General features: G+C 36.7%; 1 protein-coding gene across 1 annotated transcript in view; it reads left to right on the forward strand.

The window, feature by feature from the left end:
• Nucleotides 1–320: 320 nt before the first annotated feature.
• The window catches only part of LOC138693289 (cytochrome P450 6j1-like), a 38,346-nt gene continuing 17,047 nt past the window's right edge, over nucleotides 321–21,619 (forward strand). The window contains exons 1-4 of the mRNA XM_069817150.1: nucleotides 321–969; nucleotides 2,353–2,626; nucleotides 10,195–10,289; nucleotides 10,472–10,693. Of these exons, the coding sequence (XP_069673251.1) occupies nucleotides 447–969; nucleotides 2,353–2,626; nucleotides 10,195–10,289; nucleotides 10,472–10,693 (1,114 nt within the window). The 5' untranslated portion in view covers nucleotides 321–446. The remainder of the gene's footprint in view (nucleotides 970–2,352; nucleotides 2,627–10,194; nucleotides 10,290–10,471; nucleotides 10,694–21,619) is intronic.

Raw genomic sequence — 21,619 nt, forward strand, 5'->3', positions numbered from 1 at the left:
AAGTGGAATATTTTAAAATTAAACAACCAGTTGTCACGTTTTTTTGGTAGTACTGCTCAATTATTAATTTTTTTAATCTTAAATTCAGGAGGGGGCAACTGCTCTACCTTGCCTCGAAATAATGCCGCCGGTGGACACATTCTTAACAGAGCGATCCTCTACGTAAACTTCAATGCCACCGACAACAGAAAACAACTTACTATAGCATATGCAAGACAAGATCGCTAAAACTGGTCTGAGCACATCATCATTCGAATATTATGTACATGCAGAATTTACAATCCTGCTACTGTCAGTTGCAATACTCTAGTTATCTCGAGTCCACATACTGCATTACTCTAATGCAAGCACAGTTGCGATTCTACGTGTAATCCTTTCACATTTGCTTCTTCTGCAGAAGAAAGAACTGATTCCGTCACAAAAATCACATTAACATTTTTACAACAATGGAAGTTATATTAGCATCGATAATTGTGTATACAATCGCCTTATTAACTGTAATTTTTGTCGCTATATATTGCTATATGGTCAGGAATTATAATTTCTGGAAAAAACTCGGGATTCCATACTTAAAACCGATTCCCTTCGTGGGTAACTTGAAAGACACAGTCCTCCAGAAAACAAATATAGGGCTCTTCTTGAAGAAGGTGTACGATGAAAACCAGGACAAACCGTACATGGGGATCTTCTGTTTCGACTTGCCGTGTTTGGTGGTGGTGAACTTGGATTTAGTCAAGGATATTCTTATTAAAGATTCGCACAATTTTATAGACAGAGTTATAAGGACTGATGAGAAAGTTGACCCCATAATGGGGAAATGTTTGTTTGTTTTGAAAGGACGGCGATGGAGGCAGGTAAGGGCGAAATTGGAGCCATCCTTCTCAGCTGGAAAGACGAAGAAAATGTTCGAACAGGTTGAATCCTGTGCCACAAAACTGATTCGTATGCTCGAAGAAGCAACGGCAGACGGTGAGTGTCAGTCAGTAATCAGTTCTGCAGTGCGAGCATCCACGCACACTATTTTCTACGTAGTTAAGTGACATTTCATCTAGATACTTAACTACCCAATCAACTGTTCACTTACCAATTAACTTGGCTCCTAGTTAAATAGTCATTTACCTACATGCTTCCTTGCCTTTCTACTATCTTACTTGATATTTATGTGTTTTCGTCCTTACCTATTTACGTATTTGTTCATCATTCTACTTCCTATGTACCTACTTACGTATTTCTTTACCTAGTGATTTAGCTACACACTTACCTACCTCTTTTCAATTACCTGCTTACTTACCAATTATCTATCTGCTTACGTATCTATTTATCTACCTCTTTACTTCCTACCTCTTTTCAGTTACTTTCTTACTTATCTATTTATCTATTTCCTTATGCATTTTATTATCAACCTGTATACCTTCCTCTTTTCAGCTACCTTACTTATTTATTAATTATCTACAATATATACATTACCTACCTACCTATCTAACTACCTACTATACAGAATGAAACGTAAGTAATGTCATTAATTTCAGGGTGTTATTATTTGAGATATTTCGAACAAAAAAGTTTCATATAATTTTACTCGTTTTTGCTTCCTTTTCGGAACAAAAATTGTTTTAGAGGAAGCATTTTATAGCATGTTTTGAAAAGCCATTAATTAAATGCCTAATATGCTCAGTAAATTTAAGACAGCAATGTATTATGACGATGAATAATAAAATTGAAAGAATTTACGTTTCTTCCCCTTTAAATACGCAGAAATTTAATCCGAACAAATGTAATATTTCGTTCTGCAAAGGAATTTTACAATGTTACATTTGTTGGCACATAATTTTAGCACATTTAAATGACAAAATTAAAATGATTTGAATCACTTATTATCATAATACACTGCTCTCTGATTGAACATATTGGGAATTAAATCAATGGCTTTCCCAAAACACGCTATGAAATGTTTCATATAAAACAATATTTATCTCTAGAAGGAAACAAAAACGAGCAAAGTTGTGTTAAATTTTGTTTGAAATATCTAAAAAATTAACCTTCTGAAATGAATGACATTACTTTGTTCACCCGATACATATCAACCTATCTACTTTTCAACCTACATATCTGTCTATCGCCCATGCGTTCATCTGTCTCTTTGTCTTTATCTACCTGCCCATCTATCCATTCATAAACTAATGTAATTTTACTTTGTTCCTTTCTTTCTTTCTTTCTTTCTTTCTTTCTTTCTTTCTTTCTTTCACGCTTTTCTTTCTTTCTTCCTTCCTTACTTTTCCCAGCAGAGAGAGGCACGCCACATATTTTCCAGGAGGCTGGGTAGGATAATCTAATACAATATGCGGTCCCCAGGATCCCCCGTGCTCGTGAGGGACGCTACCAAGCGGTACACCATGGACGTTATCGCCTCTTGCGCGATGGGCATCGACGGCAACTCGCTGGAGAACCCGGACTCCGAATACAAGAAACATATAGCGAACATCACGGATTTCTCCATCAGCAAGGGGCTAGCCTGTCTCACCATGTTCGTGTGTCCCATCTTGCAGAGCTTCTTCAAGCTGCGGTTCGTGGACGAGGACACCTCGGAGTTCCTCAGGAGGCTTGTATGGACCACCATAGAATACAGGTTAAATCACGCTACCTACCAGCAAATGTGAGAAAAGTCAGAACAGTCTCACTGAATAAAAAAGAACATTGAATAATTTGAGAGGTGATACAATTCATCAAACACGGAAATGAAGTCTAAACATCATGTGTCCTAAAACTAATTAATATCTGCCGAAATGTGACTACTTGTTCATCAACATCACATGCATAACTCAAAATTTTCTCGGGCTTCCAGCCAGATCATAAGTTGGTGATCCACTGACGTTTCGAATATGTTCATCTTCCTCATCTTCAGGGTTAAATGATAATTAAGGGTACCCTTAGTTATCATTTAACCCTGAAGAGGAGGAAGATGAACATCCTCGAAACGTCGGTGGATCACCAACTTATGACCTGGCTGGAAGCCCGAGAAAATTTTGAGTTATCACGTCGCCAGGAAAGCTTCAGTAGTTATCACATACCGTAAACTGGGGTAAAGAGGATCACATGTGGTAAAGTGGATCATATGTGTATTGTTAGATAAGTCAGCGCCACATGGTTCACACATGCAAAGAAAACTATTTTTAGTGGCACTTATAGAAGAAAGGTTTTCTTTTCATGTGTGATCCATGTGGCGTTGTCTTATCTAGGCAATACACATATGATCCACTTTACCACATGTCATCCTCTTTACCCCAGTTTACGGTACATGTTCAATGTGATTTTCGTTTTTAGAAATTGAGCATTCGATATTCTAAAAGTGGTAGTATTAATGAAAAGAACAAAAATAATATAACAATGGATCCTAAATTAATATTTTCACATAGTTCATGAGTACGTGTTCATAAACATCATAGATGTTCAATGTGTTTGTCACTTAAAAAGACAGCATTCAATATTCTGAGAGGTGGCAATATTAATCAAAACAAGAAAAAAAAATCTAATGAACACTGGTCCTAAAATTAATCTCTTTCGAGATATGAGTACTGGTTCATCAACATTACATGAGATAATTTCATTTTCAAAGTGGTGTTGACCGGTAAGAAGGGATGCAATGAGTATAGGATAAGTGGGACCGTCTATTTGCTTATCATATAATATATAGTGCTATTAACTATATTGCATTTTATTGATTAACGTTTTCGGAATGGTATGCCATCATCAGATCATGAGAAACATTCACATTATACATGCTTAATATTGGTACAATATAGGTTAAATGCAATGTATTCAAAATGACAGTAATCGTGGTTACACTTAACTATTTAGGCAATGCTCGTTGGTTAGATATGTCCTAATTCAGCTGTTAGATTGGGCAATGTGTGAATATCACAATACCATAATATGTTAAAATTGAACAATAATTAAATAAAAACTAAAATAACATTGACACTTGATTAAAATTCTTCGGAAGGAAGATATCATTTTTCGTGGTTCACTTTTTTTGCGTATGTTGTAACCAAGCGAGTTGGGAACATTCATGGTTGCAATAAGCTGTTTTTACTTTGTTTGTGAGTTTTATGTTTCATAGTATATATTGCATTAGGCATTATGTCACGTATTACAAAAGCTTAATAGCTTTAAAATTGAGTTGAAATGAATAAAATGCGGTATTAAATATTAAACTAAACAGCTTCAAGTAAACATGTATTGATTTCTGCACTGCGGAACTCTAATTAATATGAAGTCCTATGAAAAGGCCGTATATTTTCCCTGCAAAAGAGCCGGGAGCATTCAACCATGTTATGAAAACATTCGTTGCTTGAAGGCACGCGAAGTGGTCGTGTAGTTTAAAGCATATGTTTCTAGTGTGCGGGAGCAACGGTTTGAATCCCGACACGATCAATTACGCTTTATATTTTTAAGCGTGTAAAAATATACGGCCTTTTTGTAGGGCTTCATATTAATTAGAGTTCCTAAAAGGGAAAATTTTCAGTATACGGATACCTCAATGATAACAATTATCTTGAAACACTAAAAAGGACAGATCTGTCTGTGTTTGTCGAATGCGCATGATCATGCTTACGAAAGGCAATTTTCACTGCCAATAATTTATTTTCTGTGTACAAGGTTGGAATTTTGGAGTAAGAGGGAACGAATGGTATCCATATTCTGAAATTTCTCCAAATATAGTAATTCCTTTCATATTTTAATGTCTACGCACCATAGATAACTTATGTAGGCTAATATTTAAACAGAAGAGAGAAACGAACATCTCTTCATGATACAAAATGTGCGTTTTGACCCGGAGCATGCGCAGTGTGGCATTCTTTGACTTGGTTCTCGAGCCGCTCAACATTTCTGTCCCTCACTGTACAACCTGTTTCGTAAGTACCTACGTCTAGCGCTGTTGTCTCTGTGACAAACTGAGTGTGAATTTGCAGTAAAATGTTCTCTGAACGGATTAACAGAAATTACGTTATTTTAATTTTAACGACTATCGATTGTTGATCACCGGTTACTTCATTTTCCTATGGTTAGTTTACCATCAGTTACGAAACAGGTAATTTATGCGCAAACTGAAATCAGCTTGTATGTATGCAAGATTTTTATAACTTTCTAATTAACTCGTTTTTCTTGACCTACAGATTTCATTAGATTATTTATAAACAAGTACAGCTTCTTTGCAAAACAAACTCATTAAACTTACTTTAAAGTTAAGTGAATAATGTTCAACAACGAGAGGGCTGGTCGAGACGCTATAACGAAAGAAAGAAAGAAAGAAAGAAAGAAAGAAAGAAAGAGTGACATACTTATAGCTTTTAGAGAACCCGGAGATTCATTGCCGCCCTCACATAAGCCCGCCATTAGTCCCTATTCTGAGCAAGATCAAAGTCTGTACCATCACATTCCACCTCCCTCAAATTCATTTTAATATTATCCTCCCATCTAGGTCACGGCCTCCCCAAAGATTTCTTTCCCTCCGGCCTTCCAACTAACACTCTATATACATTTCTATATTTACCTGTACGTGTTACATGTCTTGCCCAACTCAAAGTCTGGATTTAATGGTCCGCTATTCCAGATGAAGAATACAATGCATGCAGTTATGCGTCGTGTAACTTTCTCCATTCTCCTGTAACTACATCCCTCCTAGCTCCAGATATTTTCCTGAGCACCTTATTCTCAAACACCCTTAACTCTTTTCCTCGCTCAAAGTGAGTCAAAATTTCACAACCATGCAAAACAACTGGTAATATAACTGTTTTATAAATTCCAACTTTCAGCTTTTTTAGAGCAGACTGGTTGACTAAAGCTTCCCACCCGAATACTAACAGATATTTCCCATTTTATTCTACGTTTAATTTCCTCCCGTCTTGTTGTTCCAGATATTTGAATTTTTCCACCTGTTCAAAGGATAAATTTCCAATATTTGTATTTACATATCGTCTAATGTTCTGGTCACGAGACATAATCATTCACTTTGTCTTTTCAGGATTTACTTCCAAACCTATCTCTTACTTGCTTCAAGGAAAATTCCCATGTTTTCCGTAATAGTTTGTGAAATTTCTCCTAACATATTTACGTCATTCGCATGCAGCTGATGTACCCGTTCAATTCCAAACCCTCTCTGTTATCCTTGACTCTCCTATTCTAGAGCAAAGTTAAAGAGGAAAGGTGATAATGCATCACCTTACTTTAGCCCAAAGCGAATTGGAATAGCATCAGACAGAAACTGGCCTATACGGACTCTGCTGTATGTTTTACTGAGACACATTTTAATTAATCAAACAAGTATCTTCGGAATACCAAATCCAATAAAAATATTATATAAAACTTCTCTCTTAACCGAGTCATATGCCTTTTTGAAATCTATGAATAATGTAGGGGAAGGTTGCCTATATTGGACCAGTTTTTTGTTTTTTAATCCCATGTCTTTAATAATGATTAAATTAAATCAAAATATGTTCTAGTACATTCTATATCCTATGTACTTTCATCCTATAGTGTTATATTTTAAATTACACAATTCCTAATAAATATAAAAAGGTAAAACCAAAATCATGGAAGTGGTCCAAATTGGGAAACCGGTTGCCTAATTTGGACTCATAGTGTCCCAATTTGGACCTCGCAAAAATACATTAGTAATAGTAAACACATAAGTAGAAGAAGGGTATTTATTATAAATATTTTTAATTCACCAAATTTTACGTTATAATGTATCAGATATTAACATTTGGTGAAAGAAGTTGCACAATTCTCTGTACTTTGATGAAAAATTAAAGAAAAACAAGATAAATTAATTACAGAAACACTATTGCATTCAAGCTGATTGTTACACTCAGAATATTTCTCTTTGCACTGAATTAGTTTTATATTAGTTGCTTGTCTCAGTTACATAGCCTATTTCAAAATTACAGGAAGACTCATAGAAAAAAAAAAGTTACGTAAAATTGGAATGTCCCTGTTTGGCTAGGAAACTCATGTGAATAAGGAAACGTAGACATAAAAAAAAATAAAAAGCTGACATGATTTCCTCTTGCGTTTGAAAGTTACCAGTGGCAGTATAAAGAACCCCGCCGCATTGACAACACAGACTACTGTGGTGTTTACACCTCTTTCACCACTTACGGCTCCAACTTGGTGTTTCTCTTTCTGAGCTATAACTTTCTGTTGCTTCTTTTGCACCGTTGTAAATCCACATTCGTCAACATTGAACACAGTATTTGCTATGATACCATTCTCATCGACAGTTTTTTTTTCAGCAGGTCGGAAAACTGGATAACACTCTTCCTATTGAACCCCTTAGCTCGGGTCATTTATGCTCTTTCTGGGTGACAGAGATAAAGTTTTGAGTTTCGCTTCATAGAAGCACAGAACCACTTCTTTCCGGCCATTTTTTCTCCTTGTTAAAAGTGTAGGGAGCATCATATTTTCCTGCGACATCAAAAGCAAGCTTATGCATATCTTTGATTGTCAACCCATAAAAACCTTTCTTCAAACAAGAGAATGTGGTCGGCAATAATAATTTTTTCCATATCTCAATTGAAGGTTGCTTGCCTTCTGAAGGACTTCATTGGAAAGCGTTCTTGCAATCAGCATGGTCTATGGCACTCCATATATGCGAGCACACTCGCTGAGTCCATAGTCACCATTTCTTTATGCTGGTACCGCCCTCTTCAAACCATCATTTCATTTCTGGTAGGTTCCCCTTTTTGACATCTTGGAAACATAAAGACACAGAATCCCCCAATATACTACTACATTTTCTTAACGTTCACCATATAATTCTTTATATTCATGTTGAAAAAAAATACAAAGTTTCCTAAATTGGACTAGTCCAATCCAGGCAACGGGCAGAGGTCCAACCTAGGCAACTTGTTCACTTATGCAAACAGACGACACTAAACAAACACATGAAATTAAAAACTAGTTTTAAAACACGCAGATAGTAGCTAATGAAAAATACTTGTAACGTATAGTATAGAAATTGTTATTACTTACTCCTACTGTATATAAAACCTTAAGATCGGTAGCATAAAAATTGAAAGAGAAAACACCAAAACACATTAACGGCAATCCTATTCGCTAAGATGATTGCAGCTCACTGAACTTCAAGATGAGTACCTTAGGCAGCGTCAGCAAGCAGTGGTGCCAACTGAAATGTTTGAAATACTTCTATATATGGAAATACAACTGCGGTCCAATTTAGGCAACGGTCCAAATTCGGCAACTCTCCCCTACTGTGCCCTTATACTCCCATTTTTCTCCAATATCTATCGAATACCAAAAATCTGATCAATAATCGAGCTATTAAATCTAAAATCACATTGATGATCCCCAATAATTTCATCTATGTATGGAGTTAATCTTCTCAGAAGAATATTGGACAACATTTTGTACGACGTCAACAAAAGTGATATTCCTCGAAAGTTACTACTGTTAGTCTTTCTCTCCTTCTTAAAGATAGGTACAAGTATTATGGAATCCTTCCATTGCTCTAGTACAATTTCCATTTAAAAAATAGCAAGTAAATCTAATAAATTTCGCTGGATAATGCTCTTCCGCCCTTTTGTATTAATTCTGTTGGAATTTGATCGATACTTGTAATTTTTCAAACTTTCTACCGCAATTTCTACTTCAAAATTGTGGGTTCGGGTATAAATTGCTCAGCAGTTTGTAATTTTAATGTCGTCCCGATCATTTCTATTTGGTCTATGTACACTTAGTAGTTACCGAAAATACTTTTTCCATCTGTTAAGGATTGAATGAGTGTCTGCAAGCAAAGTACCATTCTCATTTTTGATCACGTTTACCCTTGCCTGATATCTGTTCTTAAATTCCTTTATGCCCTTACGTAAGTCTGTAATGTTCTTGCCTTACTATTTGCTTCTATCTCATTCAGTTTTTCCTTCAAATAATCTCTCTTTTTATTCCTTAGTGTACGACTTGTTTCCCGTCTTCCATTGAAATTATTGTCTCTGTTTGTCTGGACTGAATCCTGTAGAATTTCAATTTTACCTGTTTCCTTCTTTCTACTATCATGGAACAATCTTTAACAAACCACGGTTCCTTTTCCTTATTTTCATAATAACCTAAGCTGTGCTCAGCTGCATTTTTGAAAATGTCTGATATTTTCCTACAAGCTATTAACATCTAACTCTTCCTCATATTCTTCGGAACTTCCTAGAGCTACAGACTTATTTGAAATTTCCACCTGATAAATTTGCTTAGTTTCCTCGTCTTTTAATTTTGGAATACTGAATCTCCTAATATTAATTTGTTTCTCTACTCGTTTGGCTACTGATAGCCTTTCTCTTAATTCTCCAGTTACCAAATAATGGTCAGAATTACATACAGTCTGCTCTCCTAAATGTTCTATACTAGTAGGCCTATGTCTTTGTGTATCTATCAAGATGTGATCTAATTCGTTCTGTGTCAATCCGTCTAGAGAAGTCCAAGTATATTATCTATGTATATCCTAATGGGAGAATGTTGTACTTTTGACAATTAAATTTTTTAATATGGCAAAGTTAATTAATCCAACTCCATTATCGTTACTAGTTACGTGTAGGCTCTATTTCCTAATAGTCAGTTTAAAAATGTTCTCCCGTACTTTAGCAAATAATAATAATAATAATAATAATAATAATAATAATAATAATAATAATAATAATAATTTGAAGAGTCCACTGCAAGAATGATAGATGTCATTTGGAATATATTTTTCAGGAGAAGCAATTGAAAGTTTGAAATGCTTAGCGCTCAAAGCTTAACTGTAATTTTCCGATCATTACTGGACAATGACTATCAGTGTTAATGCCATGTAACTCTCTATGTACATTCTATATGTCTTAAGCTATACATTAACACCATCATTCCTGCAATGGACTCTTCATTTATTATTATATTATGTTATATTATATTATATTATATTATATTATATTATATTATATTATATTATATTATATTATACCATCGTCATCGTCATCATCATCATCATCGTCATCATCGTCATCATCGTCATCGTCATCGTCATCATCATCATCATCATCATCATCATCATCATAGAAAGAACACAGCCTTAGCTATGTGACACTTGTGTTAACGAATGAAACATTCGATTAGTAATAATAATAAATCTTGTGTAATCACTATTCATTACAGACTAAAACATGGGTCAGGGCGCAACGACTTCTTGGACCGTTTGATTGAACTCATAAACCAGGAAAAGATGGACGCTAGTAATGGCACGAAAACCAGTAAGTTATTTCCTTACACATACTGATTTCTTCTTGAGATTTGTACTGTAACATTCTCTAACACTCTGTGTAGACATTAAGGTAGATAGCAATCTATACATCTTTATTTGTCCATTCACTCGTTTATTCATAAATTTCTTTGAATTCTGCTAATGATCTCTACCATATGACTTCTCCAACAGCTCTGGACAGTGATGACTACGTAGTACAGGCTTTCGTATTCCTTGGTGCCGCGTTCGAGACTTCCTCCAGTACTCTGTGCTTCGCCCTCTACGAGCTAGCTTTTCACCCTGACATTCAGCAGAGAGTGAGGGAAGAGATAGCCCGAGTATTGGCCCCACACCAGAATAAACTCACCTATGACAACTTACAGGAACTGCATTATCTGGACATGGTGGTGGCAGGTATGAACAATGACATGCAGATTTTCAAGGAAATGCCAGTGTTTAGCATCTTTGATGCAGGAAAAGTGTTTTTCTGGGATACCGCCTCTATGTCCCACCGACAGTGCACAATGATTTCTTCCTATTCTATCAGAAGAATTGTGTTCGTATTCATAATTATTTGTAAGTCACTTTATCAGAGAATTGTAAATAAGTTAGTAAATATTTAATAAATCTTAGTTTGAAATCAAAAACATAAATTGACGATGACCTCGAAATTGATTTTCTTTTATTTTAATTTTGTTTGTTGGATAATACAGGGAAATGAATGAAATGATCAGTCCAATATGTCTCCAGACGACTATGTTTAGGAGAAATTAGTTATCATATGCACAATTCGTTCTACATTCTTGGTGAAGATTTCGAAATCCCAATAGTTTCCAGTTCATACATGGCAGTCACCGCCAGGTCCGGTTCTGGGTATTAGATGCTTGCGTGCTAGATATAATTACCCCGCCCTCAGCAATTCATAGCTTAACTCAACGCATGGATGCCCATTAATATTATTTTGTAACAGAACCTTGCAAATGACAAAAAAAAAAAATATATATATATATATAATAAAAATAATATTTACATATAGTACCGGTACTTATTTAAAGTTTATAAACAAAGAAAATGTAAAAAAAGTATCAAACAGAAGCAACTGTTAATTAGTACATTAGAACATCGCTTTTCTTGCTTTCTTCAGTGTCAATCATCAATAACAACTGATAGTCTAATTTTTCACATAACACATTTTCTATAGCTAACAATTGAGTCGTGCACGGCGCGTCAATCGACGGAGTTGTTCTGTCAACAGCGCCACCTTTTCACTCAGCATTCCCGAAAGTTTCATTACTCATGGCAGCGAGGAGCGATGAGAGGAGCGGAAAGGAGTTTTCTTGCAAAGGCGGATGGTCATGCATTGTCACTCGGAAATTTGATCCCGTCGGGTGTGGGCAAGAGGTTTGGAAACTTGCTCCAGAGTAGTATAGACGAGAGACGCGGAAGATTGCTACCGCCGAGTTAGTGATAGAAGTTTCGAGATCGCGGCAGATACATGATAGGAACAACCTATTAATCTGGAAAGAACCGAATTATATAGATTCGCCAGGTGGTAAAATATTGGCTTTATATTTACTAAATTCTTGGAAACATTCCTCCTCTCGTTAGTTTGCCATACATTTTAAATATATATTTTGATGTACCGAAGTACATATGATATTTCCATGCAGATATTCTGCGTCATCACATGATGAAAGAGTGATGGAACGGAGAAAAATTCTCTCCGGCGCCGGGATTTGAACCCGGGTTTTCAGCTCTACGTGCTGATGCTTTATCCACTAAGCCACGCCGGATACAATCCCGACGCCGTTTAGAATCGTCTCAGATTAAGCTCCATCTCTTGGGTTTCCTCTAGTGGCCGCCCTCTGCACTACGTCGTAGATGTCTATGAACGCAGGACCGAAGTCCATACATGTGTTGAGGTGCAGTCAAATGAGTGACTGATTGGCCGGGATCCGACGGTATGGGCGCCGTCTTAAATCACAAAGTGATTTATTACGCATATCATATATATATATATATATATATATATATATATTGATGTACCGAAGTACATATGATATTGCCATGCAGATATTTTGCGTCATCACATGATGAAAGAGTGATGGAACGGAGAAAAATTCTCTCCGGCGCCGGCATTTGAACCCGGGTTTTCAGCTCTACGTGCTGATGCTTTATCCACTAAGCCACGCCGGATACAATCCCGACGCCGTTTAGAATCGTCTCAGATTAAGCTCCATCTCTTGGGTTCCCTCTAGTGGCCGCCCTCTGCACTACGTCATAGATGTCTATGAACGCAGGACCGAAGTCCATACATGTGTTGAGGTGCACTCAGATGAGTGACTGATTGGCCGGGATCCGACGGTATGGGCGCCGTCTTAAATCACAAAGTGATTTATTACGCATATCATATATATATTTTGATGTACCGAAGTACATATATATTTCCATGCAGATATTCTGCGTCATCACATGATGAAAGAGTGATGGAACGGAGAAAAATTCTCTCCGGCGCCGGGATTTGAACCTGGGTTTTCAGCTCTACGTGCTGATGCTTTATCCACTAAGCCACGCCGGATACAATCCCGACGCCGTTTAGAATCGTCTCAGATTAAGCTCCATCTCTTGGGTTCCCTCTAGTGGCCGCCCTCTGCACTACGTCATAGATGTCTATGAACGCAGGACCGAAGTCCATACATGTGTTGAGGTGCACTCAGATGAGTGACTGATTGGCCGGGATCCGACGGTATGGGCGCCGTCTTAAATCACAAAGTGATTTATTACGCATATCATATATATATTTTGATGTACATGTACCGAAGTAGTAAACTAAAGTAAACGTTTCGCATGTGGAAGGATTTAATATTATTGAGGTCAATAATAATGACATGTACTGAACATCAACATCCTACAATCGTACAAAATGCCAGTGAAAATCATGTGTTAACGAATGAAGACAATTATATTCCAACCAACGAGCTTTCGTAGTGAGAGTGGCTGCATGTGCAGCATTTGTCTACCTAGATGATAAAACTGAGTTGTAATCATTGCATTTGAGGTTATAAAAGATTCATAGCAGGACTCTGTATCACAGGTTATATCTATTACATGGTACTATCTGAAGTCCATGGAGAAGGTTAACAAAAGTGTCCCTATTGACCCACTGAGTGATCCACTGTCATGTTTTACCTTCTCCATATTTATCTAATATATATTTACTTACTTCACCGTTAGGCTCGTCAGTCCAAAAACACTTCTAAAATTGTTACTACAAAATTTTGTGTCTATTTATGAATCCGTAACAATTTTTTCGAGGAATGTTCTTTGCTGCAGAACGCAGAGATGTCATAAATTAATATATTTTTATAAATTGTTACTCTCATAAATTCCAAGCGTGTCCATGTGAACATCCTTGTTGAATTAATTTATATGAGCAATGCTTAGAAACTAATTTCATGCGATTGGCAAACATGTATTCCTGTCTGGGTGAGTGTGAAAGTATGCTGTGATTTTTTTTCTAATGGATGGGCATTTCGGCAGTTATGTATTGTAATTTTCATCATGAAGCCGAGATGTGTCTTAATAATTATGTTTTTAACGTATTATTTCTTTGATCTCCGCTCAGATTTTGAAAGTCTTAAAGTTGCTCGATAAGGTGATTAAAAGCAAGAAAATTTCCATGTACACTTAACGGCAAAAAGAATGGGCCGACTCTTGGTCGATAGAAATGCTAAGTTCTATCGCGCGGTTCACTCGTGTAAACGTAACGCACTGCAAGGCATTGATGTGGTGCCTCTTTATTGCAAGTCGTCCGTCTATAATGTAATAAACCTTATGAGCTGTGTGTGGCCCAGTGGTAAAATGTCTGACATTTGTGCCAGAGGTTATGAGTTCGCCTCCTGGTATGGTAAAATTATTATTCTTTTATTTTAATTTTTAATTAATTTATTAGTTTCAATGTGAAATGGCATTTGTTAACAAACTTCGTTACGCTGCCTTGTAAAAATATTATTGCCCATCACCTGTGGGCTATTAATAGGCGAGACCTGGCCTGTATAAACAAAAATACTTGTTTCACATCCTAAAAAAACCGGACGCATATCGAATACAGATAATTAAATAAACAAAAACAAACAATTTGTTAATATAGTAACAAAAAATGCCTGTGGTGGGGACTAGTATTTAGTCCACAAACCACTTGCGTCAACAACTGCCCTCATTCTGCGCGCATGGAGTCCACAAGATTATGGAACAGGTCTAAATTCTTGGCCACCTCCTGCAACACATCTAGAACTCTGTCTCACAAATCCTCAGGTGTCCGAACGGATAGTTGTTCTTCCCAATTAGAGCGTAGGATCCTTTTGACTGTAGCCCACAAATTTTGAAACGGATTCATATCTGGTGATTTTGGAGGCCAGTCGACTGGGTCGACATCACGCCTCCTCGTGAACTATCTTTGAATCCGGTTGGCGGTGTGTATTGGATGATTATCCTGCTGGGAGAAAAGTGTTCCTTCTGGATATCGTTTTCGGGCAGAAGGAATCATTACATTTGCCAAAATGTGTTCGTAGACTTCTTCCCTAAACCGACAGTGGATCCGTTCCAGAAGTCCTGCCCCGTCGTATGACATCCACTCCAACACGCGACCCTCACGCAACCCGACCTGTTAAGTCGTCTCACGAAGCGTTCATCGTATCGATGGCCATCCATACGATAAACTAGGGCAGGACTATCGTTGCTACTGGAGACAATTACCTCGTCGGAGAAAATGACATTTCTCCAATCGAAGTCCTGTCGAAGAGTAGCATACGCAGAATAACCTATGCGAACCAGGACAATGAATTATTGTCTCTGTGCCATCTTCAAGCGTAATGACGAGACAGAACGTTTTAGTAACAGATAGGAGTATTGCTTGAAAGAGAGAGGGAGGTTTATTATTTATTAGAGTTTGGGCATATTCTAAGAGATATCGCCACATAATTATAGCTTTGCGAGACATATATGATGGCAAATTTGTAATTAAAAAAAAAAGAAGATTGTGGGAGATTCGAACCTTGAGCTACTACTATCAACTTGTTCAATAGACCAATACCGTAACGACTTACGCTACTGTGACTGTTAATATCGTTCCAGCATAGGTAATACGTGGTGTTCCTCTTCATATTCGCTTCGGTTGATTTTGTATTTATCAATTTTATTATTATTTCACACTTCAGAGGCCCTGATGTATTTAGAATCAACCCTAAATTCGATTTTATAACATATTTTAGACTCTTAAGCAAAATACAGCAAATTTCAATGGTTTAATTATGTGTTACCTAGTGAACTATGGCGTTGACGAGACGAGCATGCGCAATGTATGTCTCTGGAACTTAGAAATTGTCGGCCGGCCCATTCTTTTTGCCGCTAAGTGTACGTCATGTAATTTAATTTATATTCGAATATTTTTTACCTCTTGACCGCTCTACGCCAGTTTATATCATATCAAATTTTTTTTAAATATGCCTCGAGAAATTGTATCTCAGAAATTAAGAACATATTAATTATATTATATCTTATTTCGTGTACAAAATAAAGATACAATATATAAATTCGCAATAAGTCAATTTTTAACATAAATAACAATATTGTGAGACACGTATATTTCAGAAACTAAGACGTTGTTCTTCCCACAATGCTTAACTGATTGGCAACGTGATCCTTCTACAAAGATACGATGAAAAATAAAATATAGGTAACATATACCTGCATATGTAATTCTGCTCCTCCGAGATATCTGTCAATGAGTCGTTTAATGAGATAACCACTTCGCTGTCGAACACAGGATTCAGAAAATGGTAGGTTTCTTCAATTTTTACTACATGTCTAATGTAATTCTGCCAATGTTCCTTTGTTATACTTTCACAAGCACTTTCTAAAACTGTAACTAGCTCTTCTAGGGAGCTTGCTTCAATATTTTTCGACTGCACTTTCCGCTTCACTTGACACCAAGCGAATTCTATAGGATTCAGGACAATGATGTGGTGGGAGTCTTAGGACTATGTGTCTATTACGAGCTGCGATTTCATCGATGGCATACTTTTTAATTCTCTTTGCTGGTGGTAACTGCAAAAGCTGTGGTATTATTGAGACAGGATTGGGAATGGAAAAGTTGTGATTGGTCATGTACTGAAGGATTTCAGGCTTCTCCAGGAGGAATTAGGTCACAGGTTAAGGATTCAGCTGTGATAAGGTGCATTGTCACATACGATTACAGAGGGCTCCTGCAGCATTTTCAGGATACTACAGTATTTTCGAAAATCTCTTCGAAAATTGCGGAGTTCATTGTGTCATGATAATCTGCATGCACATCTGCCATTTTCTTGTGAGTGACAGCTAGAACACCATCGATGAAACCGAAACGCCCCCCACAGTGCACAATAACAATTCTGTCACCCTTTGCACCTGATATAGGTACCACACAGATGTCGGAGTCGTCAGGTTTCATCTAAATACACATCATCGTAGCCTTGTAAACGCAGCTCTCTTACCTGTTCGAGATACGAGTACCTCCAGGCAATGATGCCACTGGCTTCAGCTCTTGTGGATTTTCTTTGCACTGTATTATGTGAAAACCCATACTTCTGAGTAATCTACGAACAGTACTTTTTCCATAAGGAAATTCGTAGTCAGTGTCACTAGTTATGAACTATACTGTTGGTGACATTCCGTTCTTGTAGCACTCGTACACTGTTCCTCGCACAAGATCACGTCTAAAATTATCGATTTTGTTTTTCAAACGGATGGCTTCCTTTTTTACTCTTTTTTTTTTTTTTCCGGAGTGTGATATGTAGACGGGTCTTCATTATTTGAGATTCTTTTTATGCTGCTTTGTGGGGTGGATATTGTTGGTAATAGGCAAACCTCACTAATAAATAATGAGACCAAGGAATCCATAGTGGATAATTAGTGACTGCCTGAAATTCTGACTTCACTTACACATTTAATAACACTATGTGAAAATACAATATAAGCACACAAACTGAAGCCAGATTATAAGTCTGCAACATTAATAGGCTATGCGCTTAGGGCGCTAAATAACAAATTACAATCAAGGTTAACAAATCTGGAAATAGTACTTCATATAACTCTTGCAACCTTTTGAAGAGAGTGCCCTAACAAAATCTTGTAAAATCCATACCTAAATAATACTTATAAGCTAAACCAATTAATATTATAGATTTTTATTAATTTATCAGACAGAATAATATCTGTAATATTGACAATTAATATTTGAGGAAAAAAATTCGCTCCGGCGCCGGGGATCGAACCCGGGTAATTGGTTCTACGTACCAAGTGCTCTGACCACTGAGCTACGCCGAATTCAATCCACGGCACAGGATCGAATTCTTCTCCTTCAATGTTTCCCTTTATGGCCTGACTCCAAGTTAGGCATATATGTTGACGTAGGCTATATGTCCAATGTCAACTGCCATTATACTAGGAGCGCACTCAGTTGAGTGACTTATTTGGCTGGAATTCCGCAGTTAAGTGCACAGTAATCTGCACAAACATATGCACTGATAGCTATGAGAATATTATAGATTTTTATTAATTTGTCAGACAGAATAATATATGTAATATTGACAATTAATATATAATATAATTCGCAGGTGCTCGTGTAAAGGAGGTTAAGTATGATTTCGTTCGTTACAGATTTCAACTCTCCACAATTACTTTTTTCTTGTGTTAAAGGTGTTAAATCATTTTTCCATCCATGATGCAGTTACAGTATTCCATATTTTGTAACAAAGGGGTTTTGTTCAGTAACAAAAGAGAAGTTTACATACCTTACAATTTGACTTAACCCCCTTTACACGAGCACCCGCGAATTATAATGACAGTTGACATTGGACATATACTGTACGTCAACATATATGCCTAACTTGGAGTCAGGCCATAAAGTGAAACATTGAAGGAGGAGAATTCGATCCGGCGCTGTGGATTGAATTCGACATAGCTCAGTGGTCAGAGCGCTTGGTACGTAAAACCAAGGACCCGGGTTCGATCCCCGGCGCCGGAGCGAATTTTTCTCCTCAAACATTAATTGTAAACCAATTAATACAATAATTACTCTAGACACAACTCTGAATGAAAAAGATAAAGCTAACCGTAAAAGATAAGTTACGCAGTGCAAAGTTAATAATTTAACCATAAAGAGGCCAAGCCGAATTAACCAGACCAGCGCAGGAGTCCCAATAATGGAGAGAACCGGACTGCAAATTGACAAATACGCCATAAAGATATAAACTTGGCGTCGTCCACGTTGGGGATCACACAGACTAGTTACCTCAGTCCATCACTTACAGGCAGGATGATTGACTAGCGGATATTACGGCATAAACCTTAGTGAGGATGTTAATCGCCAGTTCTAGTAAATCGAAGATAATGCTGGAATAAGCGGGCTGGCTCCAAACAATCACCGGCACCAGGAATTAGCTCCTTGGGTTACAGAACTCACGGCGAATATATCGACGATTAACCATATAGAAGCCTGAATATTCTTACGGAGTTTGGTGGCGTGCAACACCCACACATCACGTGCGTCGATCGCCCGATGTAATGAGCCACCAGCCGCCGGGACGAGTGCAGTCAACCTCCGTAGGTAACAAGGCGTCCCATACGCGTAGAACTATGGTCACTGCGCAGCGAAGGTACTCTCACCGTCGAAGTATTCCAGAGACCCCGAGACAACTCGTCTGACTCACAGTCTGTACCCGGGAGCGAACAACCCGGAAGTAAGGAGCCGTTATTTTACAAATCAGCGAATCAAACGGCAGCTCTCGGAGTAAAAAGAAAAAAAGCAGATATGATAGATAGGAAAAGGAAATAAACGCGCCCTATTAAGGAAAAAAAAAAAGAAAGGAAACGTAACGTTCTCTGATAACATATAACGGAACTACCAGCAAATAATGTATGAGTATATTTGAAATACAAAACTGTGGGAAATATGTCGGGGGAGACAAAAGAATAAAGGTGGTGTAGCACACTAAGATCTGTCGCTTCTTCCACCAATTGATTAATATTTCTCCTTTTCAAAATCCCACCATTACCAATTATTCTTCAAATAAAGTTCTTAAAATTTTGCACTATTAGTACACTTTGTTTTCGTAACTTCGCTCGCTTTCCTATTGGCGATTTATTACAATTCTTAAGCTTAGTCGGCGTCCTTTCAGAAGAAGTCCCTGGTTGTGGCTGTGGAGGCAATTATCTGCCGGCACTTCACTATTATAGCTTATCCACGGCCGAAAGAAATTAAACATTGTACATTCGCTATCGACTATCGTACTCCTGGAGACCAGAACACGCTGTTACTAAGACACAGCTGAAACCGTAGTGCAGTGGCAGGCAGGAATATTCTTTCAAAAATGGAAAATTCACAACACAGCATTCTAGGCGGCTTCCTGGTGATATCTTTGTCCACGGTTTCACTAATTTGGAAGCATGTCAGTCAGATATACGGCTTACTGAAACCAACCCTGCAACGAAGGTTCTTTACTTGTGAAACAAAGAATGTATTATTACAATTATTCATCTTTTCAAATCTTTGCTCAATGGAATTTAATGCAATGTCTACAATTATTAGATAAAATTGTATGCTAAACAATTCTTTTGGATCGTTTATTTATTCATTGGGACTTTCATAATCAAAATAGCGAACTTTAGTTGTGCTTCTTACAACTGGAAATTCGGATACTACATAACTTCTTTGGCTAAAACTTCTGCATGACTAATATATGTACTACATGCTTCATTACATCTGGCTTGATTTAGAAATTTAACAACCTCGCTCGGAAACGTTTACGGATTCAAGCATTATACATTTCGGATCATTAACAATTATTATTCACTAAAAAGTCAACTTAGCCTATGAGAATGAGGGTTACAAACTTGTTCTGGGCGGCTATTCAATTTTTGACAGAATATCATTCCATATAACAATTATTGAGCAAATGAACTTAAAAGATGCAACCTAATCTAACAAAAACTGAGTTGTGTGCTTTGTTTTCATGTCTCTGGAATTATCAAATATTAAGTCATTTAAACTTTTTAAAACTTCACTTAATTGCATTCTGAGATCTCGCACTGCTTTTCTTTTACTCTCCCATCTTGTATAACTTACAGACTTCAATGTCACATTTCTTTTCAATATATCCCACCTCTAAGGTAGTAGTAGTAGTAGTAGTATTTATTCCATATTTATAAACCCTATTTTACATATAGTATATTAGGGTTATATTTTAAACTAATCATAACAAATTGAAACTTACAGACTACCATACAATAAATATACACTTGTAAGAGTGTAACATATATAAATTAGTTAGATTAATGCCTTGAAATTACAGTCGAAAAACATAGAGAATTTAACATGAATAGCATGTTGCACTTATAGATAATATTATGACACTTAGCTAATATACACACATACACACATACATACATACATACATACATACATACATACATACATACATACATTCATACATACATACATACCTACATACATACATACATACATACATACATACATACATACATACATACATACATACATACATACATACATACTTACGTATGTAGAGACATAACATATAGATACATACGGTGAATAAACATTAATTTGATTGAAGGCTTGAAATTATAATCGAAATACCTAGAGAATTTAACATGAATAGACATGTTGAACTTGTAGATCATATTAAGACATTTCGCTAAAATATGTACATTTGTAGACATAATATAACAACATGTAGACATATATTTATAAATATACACATGCATACATACATACATACACTCACACACAGATACATATATATATATTATATATATATATACACAGCAAGATGTACGTCAGTAACAGATAATTGGAAAGGATGAACAATATTAAATACCTTGGACATTCATTATCACTTACACATGACTATGATATACAAAATAAATTTACCAAATTTATAAAAACATAATGCATAATAAATACAATTTTAAAAACCATCATTTATTTAGAGTTATACACGAATCGCAGTTAAAAAGAACTCTTGTCCGACAGTTTTAATCGCTGCCGAGATGGACTTCATGAGACACAAAATGGAACCACGAAAGAAATAATGATATCCTGAAATAACTCAAAGTCGAATCAATATTACAATATGTTAATCATTTCAAAAGGATGGATAGAACACTGATACCGAAACAAATCCTGCAGTACGCTCCTCGTGAAAGAAAATTTGTTGGTCGCCCTGCTAAGAGTTGGACTGACGTGAGACCTTAACAGACCATCTAGTCTAATACATGTTT

This window comes from Periplaneta americana, chromosome 17, assembly GCF_040183065.1.
Source record: "Periplaneta americana isolate PAMFEO1 chromosome 17, P.americana_PAMFEO1_priV1, whole genome shotgun sequence".
NCBI classification, from domain to species: domain Eukaryota; kingdom Metazoa; phylum Arthropoda; class Insecta; order Blattodea; family Blattidae; genus Periplaneta; species Periplaneta americana.